Source organism: Mustelus asterias, chromosome 13, assembly GCF_964213995.1.
Source record: "Mustelus asterias chromosome 13, sMusAst1.hap1.1, whole genome shotgun sequence".
Classification (NCBI taxonomy): Eukaryota; Metazoa; Chordata; class Chondrichthyes; order Carcharhiniformes; family Triakidae; genus Mustelus; species Mustelus asterias.
The window spans coordinates 33,911,940-33,939,143 of NC_135813.1; the positions used below are offsets into that span (position 1 = coordinate 33,911,940).

At 43.8% G+C, this 27,204-nt stretch overlaps 1 protein-coding gene across 3 annotated transcripts in view; it reads right to left on the minus strand.

The window, feature by feature from the left end:
* Positions 1–27,204, minus strand: part of astn2 (astrotactin 2) — a 1,763,595-nt gene that overhangs the window by 928,646 nt on the left and 807,745 nt on the right. For 2 of the 3 annotated variants that reach the window (XM_078226658.1, XM_078226656.1), the window contains 2 exons: positions 4,748–4,832; positions 652–726 (listed from right to left, as the gene is read on the minus strand). In XM_078226658.1, coding sequence (XP_078082784.1) covers positions 652–726; positions 4,748–4,832 — 160 coding nt within the window. Of the gene's footprint in view, positions 1–651; positions 727–4,738; positions 4,833–27,204 lie in introns of all 3 variants that reach the window. The other variant, XM_078226657.1, reaches the window with a different exon arrangement.

Here is a 27,204-nt window from a genome sequence, read left to right on the forward strand (position 1 = left end):
CATGGTTCCTTCACAGCCGACTCCTGGAGTTATTATAGATACATAACTTAAAACTGGTGCATTCTGGTTTCAGTGAGCTATACATTAAGAGGATTGACTAATAACACAACCGCTCCTCATTAATAAGTTACTGCAGCAGAAGAAGGGGAAGTTGATGGAAACCATCATCTCCTTGTCTAAGATGGATTAAAACAGAAGCGCGCATTGGAAATGTTGTGTGGTTTAAAGGGGAAGGAATAAAGCATTTCTTCACTCAAACTCTCGCACCTTCAGGCACAATTCAGCTTCACAAAGGATAGGCATTGTTACAAAATCAAACACAATAGCCTACCATCAATGTATATCAGAGAGCAATTGCTTTTTCACTGCTGCCCTCTGCGTGTCTTTCCAAAATGTAACTATCGACTTAGTGGTGAGTAGTGCTTAGCTATAACTAGTTTTACACAGGGAGTTATGAAACTCGGTTCACTTTGAATATGAGGACATCCCCAAAGGATCCCCAAATTCAACACAGGCTGACATACCTGTCCAACAATGAGTATAAGATATACAACTTAAAAATGGTGCATTCTGGTTCAGGTGAGCTCCTCATTAAGAAGTTACTGCAGCAGAAAAAGAGAAAGTTGATGAAAGAAGATCATTTTTATTTACCGAAATATCTTTTCTGGTGCCTGGTCTCCTGTCACAAGGTCATAACCTCTTTCCAGTGTTGTATACGGCCAGGGTCTGCAGAAACAGCAGTGACAATTAAATACAGGTTAGAAAATAACTGAACAGCAAGGAACATTTGATTGTTCCAAATGTAATCACTGAACTGATCACTATGTACTAAGAATAGATAGAATCATGTCTGTGTACGTTCTCCCCTTGTCTGCGTGGGTTTCCTCCGGGTGCTCTGGTTTCCTCCCACAGTCCAAAGATGTGCGGGTTGGGTGCATTGGCCATGCTAAATTGATCCTAGTGCCTCGGGAAGTGTAGGTTAGAGGGATTAGCGGGGTAAATATTTGGGGTTACAGGGATTGGGACTAGGTGGGATTGTTGTTGGTGCAGACTCGATGGGCCTCCATTTGCACTGTAGCATTTCTATATTTCTACATGCAGCAAAATTTGCATTCATGGTTTGGATATTGAGTGATAGGGTGGAGTTTCAGTGGCAAAGTTTCAACCCCACAGCATGCATTTTGTTTTGATAGGACACCTGAATAAAATTAGCCTGACTGACAGGCTTGGCTTCAAGTTGGGGTTGGGTGGAGAGGGAACACTCCGGAGTAAGCCGTAGCTCCTGATAAAGAGCATGTAGCCGCTAGAGGGGGCATAATGTGTTCGAGGCAGGAGGGAATGTGATCCTGGGGTAGGAGGGACTTTGGATGCCAAACAGAAGGGATTCTAATCCCAGGCAAGCATGTGGTGACCTGAGGTGGGGCAAGTACTCTTTTGCTCCTGGCCCACAAGCACTGCTGTAAAAGCTCTTCCCCTCTCCCCGAAGTTCCCATGAGCCACTGGGTTACCTGAAGCCTGGAAAAATTGGCTGGCCACAATTAGACCTGTCAAATGTGAGTATCCAGACTGATGTGATAGTCCTGTCTGGAGACAATACACATCTCTTTAACCTATGCTAATGCTCCCTCCACTCACATTGTCTGTAGCTTTCAGACTTGATTCGCTGTAAAGACTCGCATTCCAATCATTATTCATTATTCTGTAAATTGAGTTTGTGTCTTTATATGCCCTGTTTGCTGTTTATGAGCAGATCTCCCACTCACCTGACGAAGGAGCAGCGCTCCAAAAGCTGGTGGTGTTTGCTACCAAATAAACCTGTTGGACTTTAACCTGGTGTTGTGAGACTTCTTACTGTGTTTACCCCAGACTGACCATGGTGAACACCCATCTCCTAGGAGCAGGGTGATTGTCCACCTCTATTAAACCAGGAAGTGGGTGTGTCGCAGGCAGGTTGGGTTTGAAACAAACATTTTTTTTTACATTTCATCCAACCCCAATCCACCAGTTTTTTGTGACCTTAAAATTACGCCAAGTTGGGCTAATTTTCCTCCTCCTTGGCTAAGGGTGTAACTGCTGGCCTGACTAACTATCAACTAATATGGCAAGAAACAGGGGTCAAATCTATGACCTTTGGTTCTGCAAATGATTAGCGAGAGCAGAGGAATTTTAGTAACAGGTTTATTTTAGTTTGGATCCTCGCAGACAACGTAATCCATGCCAGGCAATGGTATATGACAACCATTCACAAAAATTTCTAAATTGTAGAATCCCTCCAGTGCAGAAAGAGGCCATTTAACCCATCGAGCTTGCACTGACAACAATCCCACCCAGGCCCTATCCCCATAATGCTACTTATTTACCCTGCTCATCTCACTGACAGTAAGAGGCAATTTATCATGGCCAATAAACCTAACCTGCAGATCTTTGGAGTGTGGGAGGAAACCCACGCAGACATGGGAAGAACGTGCAAACTCTACACAGACAGAGACCCGAGGCCGGAATTGAACCCGGGTCCCTGGTGCTTTGAGGCAGAAGTGCTAACCACTGTGCCACCCATAAATGTATCAAATGTTTTTTGTTTACATTTTCACATTAACCAATTGAAAAACTGAGGGCATAGATGAGGAAATGGCCCTCCAGAGAACAAGGATACCTAATGGATCATATCCCTCCCTGTTTCAGCATATCAAAAGATAAATGGAAATGACTTTATAATGTACGTATTCAAATGTAAACTGCTGAAGGGACAATAAAAAGCGACACCAATATTTATGCTTCATGCTTGCTTTCCCTTATGGCCCACACAATAGACCAAGCATTTATCATTAAATTAAGTATAAACGTTTTGGTATGATGAAATGCCTCGGAAAACAATCACATGGCTAAAAGCCTTGCAAATCATTACGTGAGCTGGCTTTCTATAGTTGGGAGCAGGTTCCGTCAATTTGTGACCCATGGTATCAATGGAGAACATCAGAAAAGCAAACTGTTCTTTGTTAAGAAATGGGAGCAAGTGACAGTAACTTGCCGATCTGGTTCGTGATGAAAGCACTGAGATGGCACTCAAAAACTAACACCATGCCCCAAGCTGCAAGGAGTGATCAGGTCCATTCAGTTCGGTGGGTCTGGAAGATACAGCCGGTGGGAAGGGCCGGACGATTCCAGCCAAATCTTGAACAATGATGATACAAAAATGAGGGTAGTACAGCTATGGGCAAAGATGGAACAGGTTGGGTCTGCTTTTCTCTTGAAAAAAGACTAAAAGGTGATCTGTAAGAGGCCTTCAAAATCCACCATAGAAGAACCATAGAATCCCGACACAGCGGAAGGGGGCCATTCAGCCCATTGAGCCTGCTCCGACAACAATCCCACCCAGGCCCTATCCCCATAACCCCACATATGTATCTTGTTAATCCCCTTGACATTAAGGGGCAATTTAGCATGGCCGAACCACCTAACCAAACAGGTTAAAGCAGGGGTTAGATAGATTAAACATAAAGGGAATGTTTGGATGTTTCCACTTCTGAGGAAGAGCATAACTGGAGATTTTTTTTACAAAAGATAGTCACTAATAAATCCAAAAAGAAATGCAGGAAACCTTTGCTCATTGAGTGATGAGGATGAAGAACCTGTTGCCATTTGGAATGGTTGAGGTGAATAGCATGGATACATTTAAAGAGAAGCTAAATAAGTGCATGAAGAAGAAAGCAGCAGAAGGATATATTGATAAAGTAATAAAGGGTGGCACAGTGGCAAGCACTGCTGCCTCACAATGACAGGTACCCGGCTTCAATTCAGGTCTATGGGAACTATCTATGTGGAGTCTGCACGTTCTCCTCGTGTCTGCGTGGGTTTCCTCCGGGTGCTTCAGTTTCCTCCCACAGTCTGAAAGATGTGCTGGTTCGGTGCATTGGCCACGCTAAATTCTCCCTCAGTGTACCCGAACAGGTGCCGGAGTGGTGACGAGGGGATTTTCACAGTAACTTAATTGCAGTGTTAATGTAAGCCTATTTGTGACACTAATAAATGCTCTTAATAAACAAAGTAAGATGGAAGGAGGTTTCCACAGGCAATAAAGATCTGCATAGACCAGTTGTGCAGAATGACCAATTTCTATGTTGTGAAATTCCAAGTAATTTGTTATTAGTTTGTGCCCAAGAAGCTTGCAGGAGAATGGCAACAGATTTCAAATCTATAAGTGCGAGAGTAATGGTCCAAACATCAATGATCGAAATGGATGGCACGAAATGGGGCAGCACAGTGGTTAGCACTGTTGCTTCGTAGTGCCAGGGACCCAGGTTCAATTCCGGCCTCAGGTCACTGTCTGTGTGGAGTTTGCACATTCTCCCCATGTCTGCATGGGTTTCCTCCGGGTACTCCGGTTTCTTCCCACAGTCTAAAGATGTGTGGTTAAGTTGATTGGCCATGCTAAATTGACCCTGAGTGTCAGGGGAATTGGCAGGGTAAATTTGTGGGGCTACGGGAATCGGGCCTGGGTGGGATTGTGGTCAGTGCACACTCGATGTTCTGAATGGCCTCCTTCTGCACTGTAGAGATTCCATGATGCCAAACAACAATGTAGAAACAGCCAAGTATGAGGGATGCCGCAATATTTTGCCATCAGTTCCTGCTGTTAACAACGCCAGCATTAATTTTTTTAAATGTAGAATTTCTAACAGGACATGGATCGCTTACAATCTTTGTAACATACACCACATACTTGTTGATCTTCATTTACCGAACTAACCCTTCATTTTGTCCCCAGTCAGTTCTGACACAAAGATGTTTGTGGATTGGATCTGGAGAGTAACCATCATGACAGCCGCATTCACCTGCAAAAGAACAAAAATTGAACTGAGATTCAGCAAACCAAGGTGTCAACATCGTAACATGCTGTTTTACCCACCCACAGGAAAGACACGGCCTTCAGTTCAAAGCATTTGTCACACTTCATTCTCTGACTGTTTGATTCAATCTCAACAAGCCAATGTTATTCACCTCTGAAATTCATTTACATTTAATTTCAACATTACACATGCTTTATCCATGTCACCTCTTTAACTAAAAACTTCCTTGCACGGTGGCACAGTGGGGGCAGCATGGTGTTACATTTGTTAGCACTGCTACCTCACAGCAGGACCCGGGTTCAATTCCAGCCTTGGATGACAGTCAATGTGGAGTTGCACATTCTCCCTGTGTCTGTGTGGATTTCCCCCAGGTGCTCTGGTTTCCTCCCACAGTCCAAAGACATGCTGGTTAGATGCATTGGCCATGCTAATCAGTGTACCCAAACAGGCATTGGAGTGTGGCGACTAGGGGATTTTCACAGTAACTTCAGTGCCGTGTTAATATAAGCCTACTTGTGACACTAATAAATAAACTTAAACATTTTGGGGTTTTTTGCCATACTAATGGAATTCCGTATGACTTTTCCAATTGTATCTTATTACAAGAGGAACACTCTATCCATTTCAGTTCATAGAATGGAATCATAGAATGGTTACAGAACAGGGAGAGGCCATTTAGCTCATTGTGCCTGTGCCCACTCTCTGCAAAAGCAATTCATCCAGAGCCCACTCCCCATCATTTCCCTATCATGTTACAATCTACGTTATGGATTGATGAGTTTTAAATTAGATTTGAATCTTCTGGTTACAAAACTATTATGTAACAGATGACTACAAGCACTACTAACTAAATGCTATTTCATAGACTCCCTGCAGGGCAGAAGGAGGCCATTCGGCCCACCAAAGTTGTACTGACAACAATCCCACGCGGGTCATATCGTCGTAACCCCATGTATTTACCCTACTAATCCCCCTAACACTAAGGGGCAATTTATCATGGCCAATCAACCTAGCCAGCACATCTTCGCAGCATGGGGGGAAAACCAGAGCACCCAAAGGAAACCCAAACAGACACGAGTAGAACGTGCTAACTCCACACAGACAGTGACCTGAGGTCGGATTTGAACCCGGGTTCCTGGCACTGTGAGGCAGCAGTGCTAACCACTGTGCCACCCGTTTCTTTTTTGTAGGGCATCCTAGACTGAAGAACCAAATAGTGCCTTTTTGATTTGATTTATTATTGTCACATGTATTGATATAAAGTGAAAAGTATTTCTTCTTGCGCTCTATACAAGAAATAAATGCTTTCCAAGAAATATGTCAATAAAATGCTTACAGGAGAATCTGGTGAACTGGTGCGGCAACAATAATCTCTCCCTCAATGTCAACAAAATGAAGGAGATTGTCATCGACTTCAGGAAGCGTAAAGGAGAACATACCCCTGTCTACATCAATGGGGAAGAAGTAGAAAGGGTCGAGAGCTTCAAGTTTTTAGGTGTCCAGATCACCAACAACCTGTCCTGGTCCCCCCATGCCGACACTATAGTTAAAAAAGCCCACCAACGCCTCTACTTTCTCAGAAGACGAAGGAAATTTGGCATGTCAGCTATGACTCTCACCAACTTTTACAGATGCACCATAAAAAGCTTTCTTTCTGGTTGTATCAAAGCTTGCTATGGCTCCTGCTCTGCCCAAGACCGCAAGGAACTACAAAAGGTCGTGAATGTAGCCCAACCCATCGCGCAAACCAGCCTCCCATCCATTGACTCTGTCTACACTTCCTGCTGCCTCAGCAAAGCAACCAGCATAATTAAGGACCCCACACATCCCGGACATTCTCTCTTCCACTTTCTTCCTTCAGGAAAAAGATACAAAAGTCTGAGGTCACGTATCAACCGACTCAAGAGCAGCTTCTTCCCTGCTGCTGTCAGACTTCTGAATGGACTGACCTTGCATTAAGTTGATCTTTCTCTACACCCTAGCTATGACTGTAACACTACATTCTGCACTCTCGTTTCCTTCTCTATGAATGGGATGCTTTGTCTGTATAGCATGCAAGAAACAATAATTTTCACTGTATGTTAATACATATGACAATAAATAAATCAAATCAAATCAAAAAAGGAGAATACAAGTAGGATTATTTGTGAGCTTTTATTTTATTTTCTAGAATTTGAACCCTGTCTATAAAGTGATGGATCACAACCCCCAGAATATGACCCAGCAAATTTAACCAGCAATTTAGTTAAATTTTAGCAGGCCCTGGATTAAATCTCTGGCTTTTGATTGGGTACCATTTAATTTGGAACTCAGCCAGGCCTCCAGCGTGCCAAATGTACCTGCGGAAGAACAATGCCAGAATGCAACTGACTGCCTTGAAAATGAGTAACAAATCTGAGAAGAAACGCAATCCCACTGCATCACTGTGACATTTATACACCTGGACTCTGTCTCGGTTGGCCCCTGCCAGTGACACTGCCAATTGATGTTAAATTCATCCTCATTTCACACCTTGGGATCTCCTCTGCTGAGAACTGAACTGAAGCTGGCAGAGCTCATCTCCCTTGTGACCCTTAACAAGGAACAGATGGAAACCATCATCTTCCTGCCTGAGCTGGGTTCAAACAGAAGCACGCACTGGAAAGGTCGTGTGCTTTAAAAAGGAGGAAATAAAGCACTTTCCTCACTCAAACCTTCTGGCATTACACAACTTAAAGTCATAGAGTCATAGAGGTTTATAGCATGGGAACAGGCCCTTCGGCCCAACTTGTCCATGCCGCCCTTTTTTAACCACTAAGTTAGTCCCATTTGCCCGTGTTTGGCCCATATCCCTCTATACCCATCTTACCCATGTAACTGTCTAAGCGCTTTTTAAAAGACAAAATTGTACCCGCCTCTACTACTATCTCTAGCAGTTTGTTCCAAACACTCACCAACCACCCTGTGTGAGAAAAGATTGCCACTCTGGACCCTTTTGTATCTCTTCCCTCTCACCTTAAACCTATGCCCTCTAGTTTTAGACTCCCTTACCTTTGGGAAAAGGTATTGACTATCTAGCTGATCTGTGCCCCCCATTACTTTACTTATAGACCTCTATAAGATCACCACCAGGAGTGTAGCCTGCGACTTAATTTGACTCAACACGGGAGACCTCACCCGGCCCGGACACGGAAGGGATTGACAGATTGATAGCTCCAGGGAGCTATCAGGGAAAAAAGTTCCAGTCTATCCAGCCTCTCTTTATAACTCAAACCATCAAGTACTGGTAGCATCCTAGTAAATGTTTTCTGCACTTGTTCTAGTTTTAATAAGATCCTTTCTATAATAGAGTGACCAAAACTGTATACAGCTTCATTAAGGATAGGCTTTGTACCGAAATCAAGCACAGTGACCTCCCGTCAACGTGTATCAGACAGCTATTGCTTTCTTATCTGACTCAGGAAAATCAAATTCCTACCCCAAGTCTCAAGAAGGGCCAGTAATGATAGATACACAGTGGCTTCGGATTCATGAAATATTCACACCTTAAACCTGATCTAATATTAAAGATTAAAAGTTCTGGTCTTTGTCCTAGAAATCTGGAAGCACTGATTTACGACCTGTCATTTGGTACGAATATTACAATTCATAACAAAAAAAAACAAAGTACACGTGGGACACTGCTGAAGGAAATATAACAACATATTAGAAAAGCTTCAAGGGACCTGGAATAGAATATTTTTTTGATATCTATACATTTACCAATGCTGTATGACCAAGACAATATTAAAAATCTAACTGAGCTAAAGAAAAGGCAAACTGAGCCTTCGATGCCATTGTGCTGATATCATTTCTATACAATGATTAATTTGATCATGGTACAGATCTGCAAGTGACCCATTTATCACTGCCAACCCATGTTTCGCTAAGTGAACACTATATTCATATGAGGTGTGCTGTGAGTAAAGAGTCAGCAATGAATGTTCCCGTCTTTCTTTACTGTAACACTGCTGCTTCATGACTCTCAGACAGGTGCAAAAACAGGAATCCAGTGCCAACTTCATCTTGGAGAGATTATAGATTAAACACCGAGTACGTGAAATTTTTAAAATATATTCATATGTGGGACATAGGCGTCGCTGGCTGGCCAGCATTTAGTGCCCATCCCTAGTTGCCCTTGGAGGGCAGTTGAGAGTCAACCACATTGCTGTGGCTCTGGAGTCACATGCAGGTCAGGTAAGGACGGCAGATTTCCTTCCCGAAAGGGCATTCGTGATCCAGATGGGTTTTTTCCAACAATCGACAATGGTTTCATGGTCATCGGTAGATTTTTAATTCCAGATATTTTTTTATTGAATTCAAATTCCACCATCTGTCATGGTGGGATTCGAACCCGGGTCCCCAGAACATTAGCTGAATTTCTGAATTAAAAGTCTAGCGATAATACCACAAGGCCATCGCCTCCCCATAATTACACTGATTGTCAGCAACAGCTACATTGCTAACAATCGCTGAACCTATTCCCAGTCCCCAGATAATGTGTTCAATCCAATTAGAGTGAAGAGAGCTTCGGATACACATAATCCCTAACCAAACATTCCAGCTTCTCCATCTATTTCTGATAACTTATCGGGAGTGACTAACGGCATTGTGGGTCAACCCACAGCACATGGACTGCAGTGATTCAAGAAGGCAGCTCACCACCACTTTCTCAAGGGGCAACTAGAGATGGACAATAAATGCTGGCCAGCCAGCGACACTCATGATCCACGACTGAATACAAGAATGGAGTCGCTGAAGTATATTCAGTCCAACATTAGTTTAAAGTCAATAGAAAACAGGAACAGAGAGAATACAGCAGCTTCGTCTCACCTGACCACCAGTTCCAGATTTACCTTGCTGCCTTTCCGACTCTTATTCATCTCACTTCTGCTGTACATTTGGGCTAAGGTCCTTCGCATGGGTCTCTTAATGACATACAATTCCTGGCCCAAATTGAACAGAGGCACTGGGCATTGGTTCAGTCAATTTCATCAGTTTAAAAGTAAGTCTTGCTTTAATAGAGCCTTCCACAATACCAGGACATTCCAAAGCACTTTACAGTCAACAATGTGCTTTTGAAGTCCAGTCACAGTTGTCATAGAGTCATAGACGTTTACAGCATGGAAACAGGCCCTTCAGCCCAACTTGTCCTTGCCTACCTTTTTCTTTAAATCACTAAGCTAGTCCCAATTGCCCGCATCTGGCCCATATCCTTCTATACCCATCTTACCCATGGAACTGTCTAAATGCTTTTTAAAAGGCAAAATTGTACCCGCCTCTCCTACTACCGCTGGCAGCTTGTTCCTGACACTCACCACCCTCTGAGTGAAAAAATTGCCCCTCTGGACCCTTTTGTATCTCTCCTCTTAAACCTATGCCCTCTAGTTTTGGACTCCCCTATCTTTGGGAAAATATGTTAATTATCTACCTTATCGATACCCCTCATTATTTTAGAGACCTCTATAAGATCACCCCTAAGCCTTCTACACTCCAGGGAAAAGCTTCCCAGTCTATCCAGCCTCTCCTTATAACTCAAACCATCAAGTCCTGGTAGCATCTGAGTAAATCTTTTCTGCATTCTTTCTAGTTTAATAATATTCTTTCTGCAATAGGGTGACCAGAACCATACACAGTTGATGCGCGACAATCAAGCACGAGGTACAAGGCTTCAGCTATTGAAGGCTTTTATTAGCAAACAATGGAACTAACTAACACGAGTACACCAATTCAGACTGGAGGGGTCCCGCCTGAGCAGAGGGTCTTATACCTCTCCCCAGGAGGCGGGGCCCGACCGGGATGTGCCATAACAACATCTACCACAGGTAAACACCCTAACCCAACAACATTATAACAACCCCCACAGTGGCAACACCCTAACCCAACAGTAACATTGGAATAACTCCACAGTGGTAACCAACGATGGTTCACCACAACAGTATTCCAAGTGTGGCCTTACCAATGTCTTGTACAACTTCAACATGATGTCCCAACTCCTGTATTCAATGTTCTGACCAATGAAACCAAGCATGCCAAATTCCTTCTTCATCACCCTGTCCAGCTGTGACTCCACTTTCAAGGAGCTATGAAGCTATACCCTGAGATCTCTTTGTTCTATAACTTTCCCCAATGCCCTACCATTAACTGAGTAGGTCCTGCCCTGGTTTGAACAAAGAACAAAGATAATTACAGCACAGGAATGGGCCCTTCGGCCCTCCAAGCCGGCACCGACCATGCTGCCCGATTGAACTAAAGCCTCCCACCCTTCCGGGGACCACATTCCTATATTCCCATCCTATTCATGTATTTGTCAAGACGCCCCTTAAAAGTCCCTGTCATATCTGAAAAGTCACTCTCATATTTGATCTACCAAAATGCATTATCTCACAGCTAAACTAAACTCCATCTGCCATTCATCAGACCCTGGCCCAATTGTAATGTCGGAAATATAACACCAATTTGTGCACAGCACAGAAGATATTGGCTCACTGATATTGACTGAGGGATAATTACGGAAGGTGATTGTGGACTATACGCATCCTCTTCTTGAAATGTAGCCATGTGAAAAGAATTCTCCGTATTTTACAAGGAAAATAACCCATGTGCAGATTAAGGAAGGGAAATAAAAATGTCCAGCACCTTACCGTCTGATCCAAGTTATTCCTTAGTTTTGTGCAAGTGCCTCTCTCATGGAGAGAAGCAAAAGGGAAAGTATGTACTTCCCAAACTTTTTCCCATTCTGATTCCATTTTGAGGCTTGAGAATTACAGTAAAGGCAGGAGTGGAGCTCTGAGAGCAGTAGAGAGAGATGAGGGAATGGGAGAGAGAAATGAGAGATGCGAGGGCGGGGAGGGCAAGATGCGAGGGCGGGGAGGGAGAGATGAGGGAGAGGGGAGGGAGGGATGCGAGGGGGGGAGGGAGGGATGCGAGGGGGGGAGGGAGGGATGCGAGGGGGGGAGGGAGGGATGCGAGGGGGGGAGGGAGGGATGCGAGGGGGGGAGGGAGGGATGCGAGGGGGGGAGGGAGGGATGCGAGGGGGGAGGGAGGGATGCGAGGGGGGGAGGGAGGGATGCGAGGGGGGGTGGGAGAGATGTGAGGGCGGGGAGGGAGGGATGTGAGGGCGGGGAGGGAGGGATGTGAGGGCGGGGAGGGAGGGATGTGAGGGCGGGGAGGGAGGGATGTGAGGGCGGGGAGGGAGGGATGTGAGAGCGGGGAGGGCGAGGTGTGAGAGAGGGGAGGGAGAGATGTGAGACAGGGGAGGGAGGGAGGGATGTGAGAGAGGGGAGGGAGGGATGTGAGTGAGGGGAGGGAGGGATGTGAGAGAGGGGAGGGAGGGATGTGAGGGCAGAGAGGGAGAGATGTGAGAGAGGGGAAGGAGAGATGAGAGGGGAGGGAGGGATGAGAGAAAGGGGAGGGAAGGATGTGAAAGTGGGGCGTTTTTTTTGGGAGTAGCAGTCTGACTTCAGTGATTGTTCCATTAGGCCATACTCATCATTGGGAAAAGAAATCCTCGGATTTGAAGGGACCTCACTCCATTTCGCCTTCAGTCTGAGCCCTATGGCAGCACTGCTGTCTCGGAGAACGGGACCGCAAAATCTTGTCTCTGGGGCCACGACCTTTGAGAAGCCCAACTTTAACATGAACACTACTTTAACATTAGCCCTTCTGGAACATTACAGAATGCATACACTGAAACCGACAGAATGTACGCATCAACCAGGTGGATGGAACTAGGCACCAAAAGTATTCATTCCAGCATAGTGACCCCCATCGGAGACATGGTATTGTTTTGCTGAGTGCAGCACAGCCAGGGGCAATTACATTACTTGTACAATTTTGGACAATTTTTCTCAGCAAGGTCAACAACTGTTTGCAGACCACACTGCACTCCTGGGAGCACCAAGAATAAACTTGACACTTACATTTGAGTGAGTTGACTGTGCAGGTGAAACCATTACTTGTACTGACAACTGCACAATGTTGAAAGACATGCAGTGATCGCTATCAATAATTGTTGTCAGCGGCACGTAATTATAAGAACAATTGCTAGATTGCCGGAGGAAATTGTAACAGTCTGGATTCCAGTGTGAGGAATAAAGTGACCATCATGGAAGCAAAACTGAATCAAATATCGGAAGGTTGTTGTAAGGTTGTTAACTTATTTTGCCACACAAGAGCAATTACAATTCATGTGATCCCTGCTCTTCGATTTGAGTTTCATCCCAGGTACAAGACCATACTTGTATCTTACCCAGGTCCTCTCCCTGTAACCACAAACATTTACCATGACCAATCCACCTAACCTGGACATCTTTTGATTTGATTTGTTATTGTCACATGTATTGGTATACAGTGTAAAGTATTGTTTCTTGTGCACTATCCAGACATTGTTCATAGAAAAGGAAAGGGTGAAGAATGTTATGTTACAGTCACAGCTAGGGTGTACAGAAAGGTCAACTTAATACAAGTTCATTCAAAAGTCTGGTGGCAGCAAGGAAGAAGCTGTTCTTGAGTCAGTTGGTATGTGACCTCAGACTTTCGTATCTTTTTCTCCGATGGTAGAAGATGGATGGGAGTATGTCCAGGTACGTGAGGTCCTTGATTATGTTGGCTGCGCTTCCGAGGCAGTGGGAAATCAATAGATGGGATGCTGGTTTGCGTGATTGACTAGGTTTTGTACATTGTTATAAATTCATTTCAGCTAATGGTGTATTTGTCTAAACATTGTTAATAGGCAGTAGTCAGTTCCTGAATGGTCCAGAAAGAAGCAAGAGGTGTCTTTCTGTCGCTCTCTTCCCAGAAGTGCTCTGAGTAATCTAGGACTGGCACCCTGAATATAAGCATGTAAACCTGTGTTTGTTAACTGATTTTGAAGACATTTTTATGACTGTAAGAGGAATATTACTTGAATTGGAACTCATAGGGATAGGTTAGCAGTGAAGAATTGCATCTTGTGGTGATTCAGCATTATTCAAATGATAAATGTTAAGCTAATTCATTTGTTATTGTTAAATTGAGTTGTTAAATCAAGTATGTTTTGATAAAAAGCTTCCCAGTTTGTCAGTCGAATCACGCCTGGAATGAAATATCATATCCTCACATTAATGCCAAAAGTAGTAAATGTTTGGAGTCCAGTCTAATTTCATAATATATCTTGGGGTTTCTGATCCGTACCCTAACAAGGCTGAGTACATTGGGCTTATATTCTCAGGAATTTATAAGAGTAAAATAGAGCTTGATATGTTAGACGCAAGAAATAATTACACAAAGACATAGGAGCAGAGTCTTCTCTGCCATTCAATGAGATCATTACTGATCTGATGTGATCATTGTGATATCCGGTTTTCACCTGCCATCACTCGTGATGTAATTTTAATACATTTCAATGTATTACCATGTTATTAACCATCATCCTCGCCACACACTGAGCCCGAGGCATATCTTCAAACCTCACCGCCATGTTTACAACAGGCTCACCCAAAGGTGATTAAGGCATTCTTCATTTGTTTTAGTTAGACTGAGTTGTTAAATAAAATTTGTTTTGATAAAAAGCTTCCCAGTAGAATCGTCCAAAGGTGAACCTGTCATGGGGATCCCTCTGGTGGCATAAAGATGAGTATAGCCCCTGGGGAAGAACGACATGACCAGGCAGTACCCTGGCAATGACCACTGGCACTCCTCAGGCACAGGTTCTGTGTCAGGAGGCAGTTCCAAGGGCAGGCTCCAATGGGGAGCCGCATGGGGGGGAGGGGTGGATTCATTTATTTGTGGTGGAAGGAGAGGAATGGTATGTGGGAGCTGGGAATTCCAGCGATGGCTCTTTGGGTGGGGGAGTGCTGGCATTAATTGATGGGGGGGGGGGCTGCTGACGTTGACTGTTTGAGGGGGTGGCGGGCGGAGGGTTGCCGGGTCTGATCATGTGAGGGAGGGTGGGCCCCTGAGACCTCTATGGTTTGGGGGCGGGGGGGGGGTAACTTTTTGATCTGATCGGAGCACCCTTTAAACATGATGCTTTATCTCTGTGCAGCTGATCTTTACATGATAGCATAAAACAGTTGTTTTTTTTAAAAATGAAGTGTCACAAGGTCTGGAGAGAAAACCAACCTGTTTGTCGGGAGAGAAATACACCAAATTCTGGTAAGATCGCCCTCCCCCCTTCATCTCAGGATAAAGGGTTGGTTATTTAAAACTGAGATAAGGAGAAAAAAACTTCACTCAAAGTATTGTGAACCTTTGAAATTCTCTTGCCCAACCTTTGAAATTCTCTAGCCCAAGGAGTTGTGGATGGTACATCGTTGAATATATTTAAGGCTTGGTTTGACAGATCTTTGGTCTCTCATGGAATTAAGGGATTTGGGCAAAGGGCAGGAAAATGGAGTTGAAGCCAAAGGTCAGCCATGGTCGTATTGAATGGCGCTGCATTCTCATGGGGCAGCACAGTGGCACAGTGGTCAGCACTGCTGTCTCACAACACCAGGGACCGTGTTCAATTTCAGCCTTGGGTCACTGTCTGTGTGGAGTTTGCACAGGTTTGAGTTATAAGGAGAGGCTGAATAGACTGGGACTTTTTTCTCTGGAGTGTAGAAGGCTGAGGGCTGATCTTATAGAGGTCTATAAAACAATAAGGGGCATAGATTGGCGTGATAGTCAATATCTTTTCCCAAAGGTAGGGGAGTCTAAAACCAGAAGGCATAGGTTTAAGATGAGAGGGGAGAGATACAAAAGGGTCCAGAGGGGCAATTTTCTCACAAAGCGGGTGGCGAGTGTCTGGAACAAGCTGCCAGAGGTAGTAGTAAAAGCGGGTACAATTTTGTCTTTTAAAAAGCGTTTAGACAGTTACATGGGTAAGATAGGTATAGAGGGATATGGGCCAAATGCAGGCAATTGGGACTAGCTTAAAAACTAGATTTTAAAAAAAGGGCGGAATGGACAAGTTGGGCTGAAGGACCCGTTTCCATGCTGTAAACCTCTATGACTCTATTCTCCCTGTGTCTGCGTGGGGTTCCTCCGGGTACTCCGGTTTCCTCTCACTCTCCAAAGATGTGCAGATTAGGTGGATTGGCCATGCTAAATTGCCCTTAGTGTCAAGGGGCCTAGCTGGGGTAAATACATGGGGTTATAGGGATGGGGTCTTGGTGGGATTGTGGTCAGTGCAGACTCTATGGGCCGAATGGCCTCCTTCTGCACTGTAGGGATTCTATGAAAAGGCCATGTTGCCCATTCCTGCCTCTATTTCTTATGTTCGTATTGGTCATGGGGCACTTTATTTTCATCCAGGGGGGCAAATAGGGCCTTGGTTTAACTTTTCTTTCAAAAGGTGGCACCTGCAACAATATGGTACTCCCTCAGTACTGCACTGAAGCATCTGCCTAGATTACCTGCTCAAGTCCTGAAATGCATCATCTGGATTCACCATGAATCCATCACCTTCTCATTATGTATCCCCTGTGGACTAAGGGACATAAAGAATCACGAGATAGGCTTGAACATTTCAAAACTGGGAGCTGCTTACTGAACGTGAGCACTCATTCACAGCCAGGTCTAAGATTGCCCAACAGGGTCCCACACTGGGCGGAGCTAATAGCTCAGGGGTCATCTGACCTATACTCTTAAAGGGGCAATCCGCACCACAAACCCAACATAACATATATACACATACATCACATCTCTGACTAAGATGCAAAAATACCAACTGAACCAAAGCTGACAACTAAAGAAAAATTAAAGTAGAACCAATTAGTAAAATACAAAATATTTATGATTAAATCTGGTTGCTTGCAAATTTTTTACTGAACTAACTCAATTAAAGATACGTCCGGATGACAAATAACTGGACCCCAAATTCTGTGACAAAAACAATTGTTATAAACTTCTGATTTAAAGAAAAGTCTTGTGCATATAACAGCCGACTAATCCATCTGATCAAATAAGCCACAGACTTCTTGAAACAAAACACAAGTATTTCACAAGGAACTTTTTCTTTAAATCTAATACTTTCAACAGCAAACACAGGCTAAAACTTCAACTTTGCTGAATCAACACTTTAATCTCAGTCCATGCAAAAATGGAAGGGCCAGCAGCCAAAAATGTAGTGGTTATTCAATACACTGATATATCATTTTCAATGAAGGAGCTTTGACTACAGTCCTCACAGTTACTGGTGCAGAAGGAGGCCATTCAGCCCATCGAGCCTCCACCCAGGTCCTATTCCTGTAACCCCATGTATTTACCCTGCTAATCTCCCTGACACTAAGGGACAATTGAACATGGCCAATCAACCTCACCTGCACATCTTTGGACTGGCGCTGTGAGGTAGCAGTGCTAACCACTGTTCCGTGCCCTTCCACCAGTATGTCGCCCTCCAGCATCAAATCACGCTTGTAGAATTTCCATGCCTCTGCCAATGTTGAAGCAAGGTTTTCAAAACCTCCGTAAGTTACAAACAGTTTTACAAATTAATGGCTGGAGACCTGCCAGCGTTGCACTCCCTGCTGCAGGTTTCCCAGAGGTGTGGGGTGGTTTTAATGGCAGTTCCCATTGACAGTGGCGGGACCAGAGAATCCCACCACCAGCGCACTGCATACCACTTCCCGCCACCAAAACAAACATTGAGGGGAGGCCGGAGAAACTTGTCCAATGTTTCGGCTCCAAATCTTTAATTAGGGTTCCATTTTTGGGCTTTGACTATAAATATGTATTTTAGACTCAGACCACACCCAGGTGCAAGACCTCATTCCCTATGGTCTGAAGTGTGATTTTTTTCTCTCCCCATTATTGAGGGAACTTGAAGCAAGGTTTTATTCACCACGGTTCAGCTTCTGGATTATATCACGTTCCTTCATGATTTTCATCAACTTCATCAGGCAGTAAAGTAAACCCTTCATTTGCTCGTGGCTTAGGTTATTAGCTGTCAAACATTCTTATGAAGCATTAAATGGATAAGTAAATACAGCAATTGCATACTGTAAATTTTAATAGCTCAAAATGTCTTCTCGGCAGATAAAAAGGAACAACATTTACATCAGGCGCTGTAAACTAAAATCTACTGTCAACTAAATCAGACACAAGGGATGGAATTTAATGAACTCCTCAGTGGCAGAGTTGGTGGCAGGTGGGTATTTAATTAGATAGGAAGATGGTGGGTATGGACCCCGTGCCTTCCTGTCTCAAACTCAATGGAAGAACCAGGGACAACCTTCCTAACCAGCTGCCAGTTGAGACCAGAAGACCATAAGGTATAGGAGCAGAATTAGGCCATTCAGCCCATCGAGTCTGCTCTGCCATTCAATCATGGCTGATATGACTCTCATTCCCATTTTCCTCCAGTCTCCCTGTAACCCTTGATCCCGTTATTGATCAAGAATCTATCATTTTCCACCTTAAAATCACTCAATGACCTGACCTTCACAGCCCTCTTTGGCAATGAGTTCCACAGATTCACCACACTCTGGCTGAAGAAATTCCTCCTCATCTCAGTTTTAAAGGAGCTTTCCTTCACTCTGAGATTGTGCCCATGAGCTCGAGTCTCTCCCACTAGTGGAAACACCCTCTCCACATCCACTCTGTCTCGGCTCTCAGTATTCTGTAAGTTTCAATTAGATCCCCCCTCATCCTTCTAAACTCCATCGACTATAGGCCCAGATTCCTCAACCGTTCCTCATATGACAAATCCTTCATTCCTGGGATCATTCTTGTGAACCTCCTCTGGACCCCCTCCAAGGCCAGCACATCCTTCCATAGGAATGGGGCCCAAAACTGTTCACAATATTCCAAATGGGGTCTGACCAGAGCCTTATACAGCCTCAGCAGTACGTCCCTGCTCTTGTATTCTAGCCCTCTAGAAATGAATGCTAACATTGAATTTGCCTCCCTAACGGCCAACTGAACCTGCATGATCTCTGACACTGGGCCACAATGAGTGTTTCTCATTGTTTGCAGCATCAGTTGGATTTGTCCACGTCACAGGTTCACCAAAATATCCATTAGAGAGGCTGAGCAAGTGATATTATAAAAAGCCGACTGGGAAAAATGAAGACTTTGAGCTAGCCCTGTTCAATTATTGCTCTAAACCACTCTATACCATGTGAGGTTTGGCTGGGCCGCAGACTAAGAACCCAACTTCCTTTTCTTCCCCAAGCACTGCTATCCAACAACACTGTAAAAGACGATGGTCGTGCCAGACAATGAGAAGAAAGTGATACTGCAGGTCAAGCTGGCACTTTCTCCAATTACATAGGGTTCCCAACATTCCCACTCTTAAAAGAGGAGAATTAGGGACCAGCAGCAAGAAGATTCTGTGATAGAAAAGCTACAACAACCAAGATCATACCTGGCCTAAACAGACACAGGTATCATCCGAAGAAAGGGGAGTGTCTTGGTTGCCATAAAGAGGAAACCATCAGCTCAATGGACTGCACACTCTGATCCTCAGGAGAGTGCCTTGCCTACACCAACACTAATGAGGGAAGCAAAGAGTTACAATTCTTGGGGAAAGAGTCGGAGTGAACAAATCCACAACAACCTCAAAAAGAACTCTGCAAACATTCAGGAAGATTGGAGAAACCAGCAAGAGACTGTCGCTTTGAAAACAAAGATTTTGCAGGGAGATGTCGGAGAATGTCTCGGTGATAATGTGTGGAGAGTTGGTGCTAATGTGTACGGAATTGGGGAAGAGTTATAGAGTCAAGTATTAACTCTAACACTACTCTAATAATTGTTGAGCACGTGCCTCAAGAACTATGACATAGCAATGTCCCTCAAAGATGGATGAGGGAGAAAAGTCTAAGAAAAGTGCTGTAGCTATGTCTCGATGTTCTATAATCTTGTATATTATATATTAGTTATGCAAATAGAAGTATTTTGAAGGAAAGGCTTTTGTCTCCAAATGCACCTCTTGCCACCCAATGTCTCCTGAGGCAACCCAACAACAACAAATTAACGTTTTCCAGTTGAACAAACGTTTTTTGTATAGTCCTCCCGGTCTCAAATTCCACATTTAGTTGACACATTCTTGCATCCGTCTTCATCCATCCGGCCTTTCTGGTGAACATGGATGACAGCACCTTTCTGAAATTTCTTTCTGGGGAGAGCTTTGTGCTTGAATGTCATCTTCAGCTTTGACCTTTAATTTACCATTCACCATACAAGAGCGAGCCATTGTGAACCACATCTTCTCATGCCAGTCACCTTTACAAGGCTTGTGTTTTGAACCAACCTTCATACTGGTCTGCTTGTCAGCATGTTTCAGCTATCTGGTGTTTCATTCATATCTCCAATGCAGGTCAATCAAAATTAAGTCTTCCGTTGCTGGAGAATTTGGCAACAAGGTGGAAGACACCATGAAGGTTTTGTTTCCTGGTAGAATATTAAGTCGTGCCTTTTCAGGAATCTTGTGCACCACCTGGCACTGGCCTTAAATACTAAAATACCAGGGGCAACCTTACCAGCTCGTCACACCGGTCATTTGGCATGGCGAGCCAGTTACGTTGGACGAGAGGTGGAAAATTGGGCTGGCGCCCCAGTTTCTCAGCTCTCGTGATGTGATCGGCCGCTGGAGATCACGGCACCTGCACAATGGCGCCCCCATAGCTCAGCAGTAGGCTTCCCAGCTTAAATAGGCTCCACCCATTCCCCCTGCTGGCGAGAATCGCACTTTGCCTCATTTTCTTTCTAACTGCTTGTATGATTGTGTGTGGGAGCTCGCCCACAAAATAGGTGTAATTCTCTCCCATTTTCATGTTTGTTCAGCACTTCGAACTTTTTTGGTAAGACCACACTACCGTTCATCTCTGTGGGTTTAGAGTCAGATAGTGCCATAGAGCATACTATAACTAAGGGGATATCTATAGCTATAACATTTGCAAATGCTTATTAACACATTCTGCCACTTTGTTCTCCAGTTGTGTACTTGTTCTTCTTTTTAAAAAGCATCATGATCGATCAGGTGGTCCTCAAATCACTCTTATCAATCAGCTGGGAAATGGTCACCAGAATTGGAGGAGGGAAGATTTAAAGTTTCTTTAAATGAATTAACCATAGTAATTACCAATAAGTAAGTAATCATTGCAACACAGTTTGATCTCTGAAAAAAAAAACAGGGTCCAATTTTTGCAAGGAATATGGAAAACTATATTTATTTTATTTGAATGTCACTGGGTTGACTTTTACAGAAGGACAACTTCTGCATGAGTCAAGATAGAATAAAAAGAAAAGAAATGCTGGAAATCCTCTACAGGTCTGGCAGCATCTGTGGACATGATGTGGAGATGCCGGCGTTGGACTGGGGTAAACACAGTAAGAAGTCTAACAACTCCAGGTTAAAGTCCAACAGGTTTATTTGGTAGGCGAATGGCTTTTGCTCCCAAATAAACCTGTTGGACTTTAACCTGGTGTTGTTAGACTTCTTACAGCATCTGTGGAGACATTTCAGATCATTGCCTGTTCATCAGCACTCAGACCTGAAATGTTCAAGACTCTCCACACACACCCGCCAGACTGCTGAGTGTTTTTAGCATTTTCTGCCTTGAATTACAGGTTTCCAGCATCCTCAGTATGCGATATTGTAAAGAAATTATAGCAGAGAACAGGACAGGAAAAAAGTCCATTCCACTATCAATTTGTTCCTTCAATAGACTAGATGAAAGCGACTCCATCGCTGGCTTGACCGTATATATTTAATCTCCTGAGGGAAAATTGAATTGGATAGTTTTAATGGTTTATTTATTGAATTGAAGCAAGTTCACATTCACATTGGCTGCTGCATTTCTATGTGGCAACAGTGACTAAACTTCAAAAGTGCTTCATTTGTTTTAAAGCGCTTTGTCACAGTCTGATTGTCACGGGCAAATACCTACATTATGCATAGCTACTGGAAGGATACTTGATTATCCTGCTTTACTTAATCCTTTGGTTTCTTTGAAGTCTGGGTGTTTAATGTTATTTTCAAGAAAAGTCCTGCTTCATTATTTATGGTTCATCAAAATAGTTCAGCAAAACTTGAGAATATTCATGCGTGCTCACTATACCACGTGCTATACTAGTTCTTATGACAACCCTCAGCTGAGATTAGACAGCAGCGCAGCTCTTGTTTACAATCACTTGAGATGGAATCCATGGTTTCAAGCGGTAGCACGGTGGCACAGTGGTCAGCACTGCTGCCTCAAGGCGCCAGGGGCATGGGTTTGATTACTGGCTTGGGTCACAGTCTGTGCGAAGTCTGCACGTTCTCCCTGTATCTGTGTGGGTTTCCTCCGGGTGCTCCTGTTTCCTCTCTCAGTCTGAAAGACATGCTGGTTAGGTGCATTGGCCATGCTAAATTCTCCCTCAGAGTACCTGAACAGGTGCCAGAGTGTGGCAAATAGTGGATTTTCACAGTAACTTCATTACGGTGTTAGTGTAAACCTACTTGTGACAGTAATAAACTTTTAAAACAAAGCTTGTGTGTGTTGAGTGGACTACCAAGCCAATTCATAAGATCTGTCTTAGTTATATCTGTCACTTAATGTGTAATTCACATTTAATTTATGCCGTTTCTAGGTTTTAGAGTATACCTGGTTACCGAACAGTGTTTCTTTCATTTGATCTTCGATAGAAAAAAAATTGTTCAGCAAAAACATGGAATCTTGAGACTTAATTCTTTCAGTAAATAACTGGGATTTCAATCTTTTCTTTTTTATGATAAAAGTTACTTGGTCCCAAAGGAGATCATAATGCACTTCAATCTGTATCTCTCTCAATAATCTTTGAAGCATTACAAGTCATTCAACCTTTCCAGTGCAGAATATTGTTTGGACTTTTGTTTTAGCAAGTGGTGGAATAGTATTGAGAAACAGATAATGCTGGAAAATGAAGCAATGCGTTCTTGTTTCTCCTCATAGTCGGTGGACTGAGAACCCATAGGTCGACACTCAAATGATTACATCTCGTTCAATCTTCCAGGCTGCATTACTGTGGGGGTGGTTTTACTTCATGACATATCTGAACTTCAATGGAAGAGTTACATATTATTGCTGCATAAGAGGCCACATCATAGAGTTGGATTTTCGTGTCTTTATTTGTGTCAGAATGGAGGTGGATAGATTTAACAATGGCAAGCAGGGCCAATATCAGGAATCCTACCCACTTCTTCCAGCCTCCCCACCCCATTCCCATCATATGGGGTTTTGATGGTCCTGGGCTAATGGTGCAGGTAATGAGCCTGCACACTGAAATCCCACCCTTGTCCACTCCATTGCGGGGATGTTCATTTCAGCTATTGCAACGGAGTTCAACCTAATTAGTTTAGAGAGACGGTTCACGGTACCACAAGGGTGACAGTGTTGAGTTTGTGTATTCTGCCTGTGTCTGCATGGGTTTCCTCCAGGTGCTCCGATTTCCTCCCACTGTCCAAAGATGTGCAGGTTAGGTGCATTGGCCGTGTTAAATTGCCCCCTAGTGTCCGAGGATGTGTGTGTTCGGGGTAAATATGTGGGGTTATGGGGATAGGGTCTGGGTAAGATGTTCTGTCATTGTTGCAGACTTGATGGGCCAAAAGGCCTCCTTCTGCACTGTAGCGTTTCTATGATTTCTATGAAGAAGAATCATGAGTTAGGAAGTTTGTGGCAGGTAGGTTCAAAGCTGTTGACAACTTCACAAGCATGTCATTATGTAACAGTGTTAGATAGTCTGAAAGATGTGCTGGTTAGGTGCATTGACCCGAACAGATGCCAGAGTGTGGCGACTAGGGGAATTTCATAGTAACTTCATTGCAGTGTTAGTGTAAGCCTTACTTGTGAATAATAAATAAACTTAACTTACTTATGTTTTTATACAATGGTTAATGATAAGGCTTTATTCTTAAAAGCTAAGTGACCATTAAATTGTTTAGCATTATAAAAATGTTCAGACGTTCCAGCAGATAAAGTACTCTTCTGCATTCAACAGTACTGAGATTAAGATTTTAATGTGTGGTTTTCCCTGTGATTTAATCTTTGTTGGACACTGCAATCATCTGCTCAGCCCCTTGAAACAATGGAGCGGATGGCTATCTGTTTCCACCGCTTCAAGATGTTTTATTATATTCAGCTCCAGAGGCATGTGCTTTGGAATCCTATTATCAGTGATTATCTGTGCTTCAAATCTAACAAATGGAATTAGCTCAGCAGGGGTTATTGATATAGCTATCAAGGGGATTGTGAGATTTGTTTTGATTGACACGTTTATGAGTAGTTTAAAGGGTTGATGTTTTTGAAAAGGTTTTTAACAGTTGTTTGTTTACTTTGATTGGTTCATCAGCATCTTTCAAGACTTCCCAATGTTATTACAGGTTCTGTTCATAGTGAATGGGCATGGTAGAATATGAAGAGATCTGGGAGTATGGACATGGGGGAAGGGAGGTAAGGAGTGAGGGAAGAGAGATGATGGTTAGGGTGCCTAACAGTCATTTCCAGAACTGAGATGCTGCTCCAGTGAATTGAGGGGGGTGCTTGTAAACTGCTGACTTTGGTATCCAACTGCCTCCATTCCAGGCCTGCTTACAGAGGTAATGGCCGCAATTACAGCTTGTCCCTGCCACCCCACCATGAAAATAGTGCATGCAGACACTGTTGGGCAAGAAGTAGAATTGGGACATTGGGAAATGGCCCAATTCACAATCAAGCATGGATGAGCACTATGGCCTGAACTTTCACAATCAAGGATGAAAGTCCAGGCCATAGTGCTCATAAATCTAGTCCAACTCTACGGTCAAAGAGTAATTCTGACCTTCTCACTGTCAATGGACTACTAATCAGAGAGTGGCAATCACCTCCTTATGAGAACTGTCAGTAAAACTTGTAACATTGGGGCAGCACGACGGCACAGTGGTTAGCACTACTACCTCACAGCATCAGGGTCCTGGGTTCCATTCCTGGCTCAGGTCACTGTCTGTGCAGACTTTGTACATTCTCCCCATGTTTGCGTGGGTTTCCTCCGGGTGCTCCGGTTTCCTCCCACAGTCCAAAGATACGTTGGTTAGGTGGATTGGCCATGCTAAATTGCCCTTAGTGTTAGGGGGACTAGCTAGGGTAAATGCATGGGGTTATGGGGATAAGGCCTGGGTGGGATGGTGATCGGTGCAGACTCAATGAGTTGAACAGCCTCCTTCTGCACTGTAGGATTCTATGAACATTGACTATGTTATAAATAGAAACAGCTGCAACACTTTGTTGCTTGAGTTCCTTGTAGGTCGGCAGCTCTGAAGTAGAGGTTTACAATAAAACAGCTTGAACCTAAAGTTTATTTATTTATTAGTCACAAGTAAGGCTTACATTAACACTGCAATGAAGTTACTGTGAAATTCCCTTAGTCGCCATAGTCCGGCACCTGTTCGGGGCAATGCACCTAACCAGCACATCTTTCAGAATGGGAGGAAACCGGAGCACCCGGAAGAAACCCATGCAGACACGGGCAGAATGTGCAACCTCCACACGGACAGTGGCCCAAGCCGGGAATTGAAGCCAGGTCCCTGGCGCTGTGAAGCAGCAGTGCTAAACACTGTGCCACCCCATGGGGCCAGTGTGAAGTGATTCTTCCATCACAACCATTTACCACGAGTAACACCAACACTAACCTTTCATCATTTGATACAACCAATTGAATGTCTTCCAGCTTGCTACGCAACAGGGCTGGTGCCAATGATGGTTATGTATTCAAATTTCTTTCATCCTGCTTCAGAATTGTCCCATTGTAAGAATCTGTCCAGAACTTGTGAGCACATTCAAAGAATTTGCGCAGATCGTGCAACTCTCTCGGAGTTTCTCCATGGCTTTTAGACTTAATCCGTCAATGAAAAGTTTCATGCCTTATGTTTCCCTTTATCTTCTCCGTTACCCCAATTTTATTTCAATTGTAAAACAATCAGAATCTCTGAATTATAAAATGGAAAGGTAAGCCCTTGTGAATGAATACGGGGTGACACAGTGGTTAGCACTGCTGCCTTACAGTGCCAGGTGCCCGGGTTCAATTCCAGCCTCAGGTGATTGTCAGTCTGGAATCTCCCAGTGTCTGCAACGGTTCCCTCCGGGTGCTCCGGTTTCCTCCCACACTCCAAAGATGTGTGGGTTAGATTGATTGGCCATGCTAAATTGCCCCTTAGTGTTAGGGGGATTAGCAGGGTAAATAAGTGGGGTTATGGAGATCGGGCCTGGGTGGGATTGTTGTCGGTGCAGGCACGATGGGCTAAATGACCTCCTTTCTGCACTGTCGGGATTCTATGATTTCTTTCATTCTGCCTCAGAATTGTCCCATTGTAAGAATCTGTCCTTGACCTGTGAGCATATTCAAAGAACTTGCACAGGTAGTGCAAGTCTCTTGGAGTTTTGCCACGGACACAAATCAGGCAGCATTTAGTCTTACCCCCTCAATGAAAAGGTTCACATCTTATGTATCCCTTTATCTTCTCTGTTACCCCACTTTTCTTTATTTGAACAATAAAACAATCAGAAACTCTGAATTATAAGAAGGAAAGGTAAGCCCTTGTGAATGAATACCTTGCCCTACTTCAACGGCCTTGGAAGTAGTCCACCCTTACCCAAACTGAAGGTCATAACATTCAAGGCGATGGGCCAAGTGCTGGCAAATGGGATTCGGTGGGAATTCAGGTGTTTCGCGTGTCGGTGCAGACTCAATGGGCCGAAGGGCCTCTCCCGCACTGTACGATTCCATGAATCTATGATCTCAAAAATCGGAAAGCAGAGAGATGGTTTCTGTTGCATTTATTGTCCTCAATATCGTGGATAATGCGCTGTCACTAAAAACGTCACATTCAATCATGAGGTAGGTTCTTCCATAAGATTCAGACCGCTTGGATCTAAAACTCATTACTCGATAAATATAACTCCAACTTATTATTTCTTGGTGTCAGTGAAATGCAACAAATGACAGAAAAGAAGATGCCAGAGTAAAACTAACCTCACTTTGAGAGAATAAAGATATCTGACATAAAATAAAAGTCAAAGCTCCCATATCCCCCAGGCACATTCCAGGTTGAGAAATCCAACTCTGCAGGTTCAAACAAGTGAAAAAACAATGCATCCAGTTGAAGACATGGAACTTCACATCACAAGCATTCTTTGTGGACAGCACAATAGACAGGGTACAGGCCAGCAAGGAAACTATGTTTAATGCAAAGATGTCATTGAGATAATTCTATTAATTGCTGGCTAATTGCGTGGAAGGAAGACAGTCAGTCTGTCTACCACTGGCTAGCAAAGGAAGCAAGCGGTTCCACTATCAACTTGCCGTTGATTCGCAGCAGGCTAGACAGAGGACATAATTGAATCAAAACAATGTTTCAGTCAAAGCAGTGCTTACTATTGTGGTG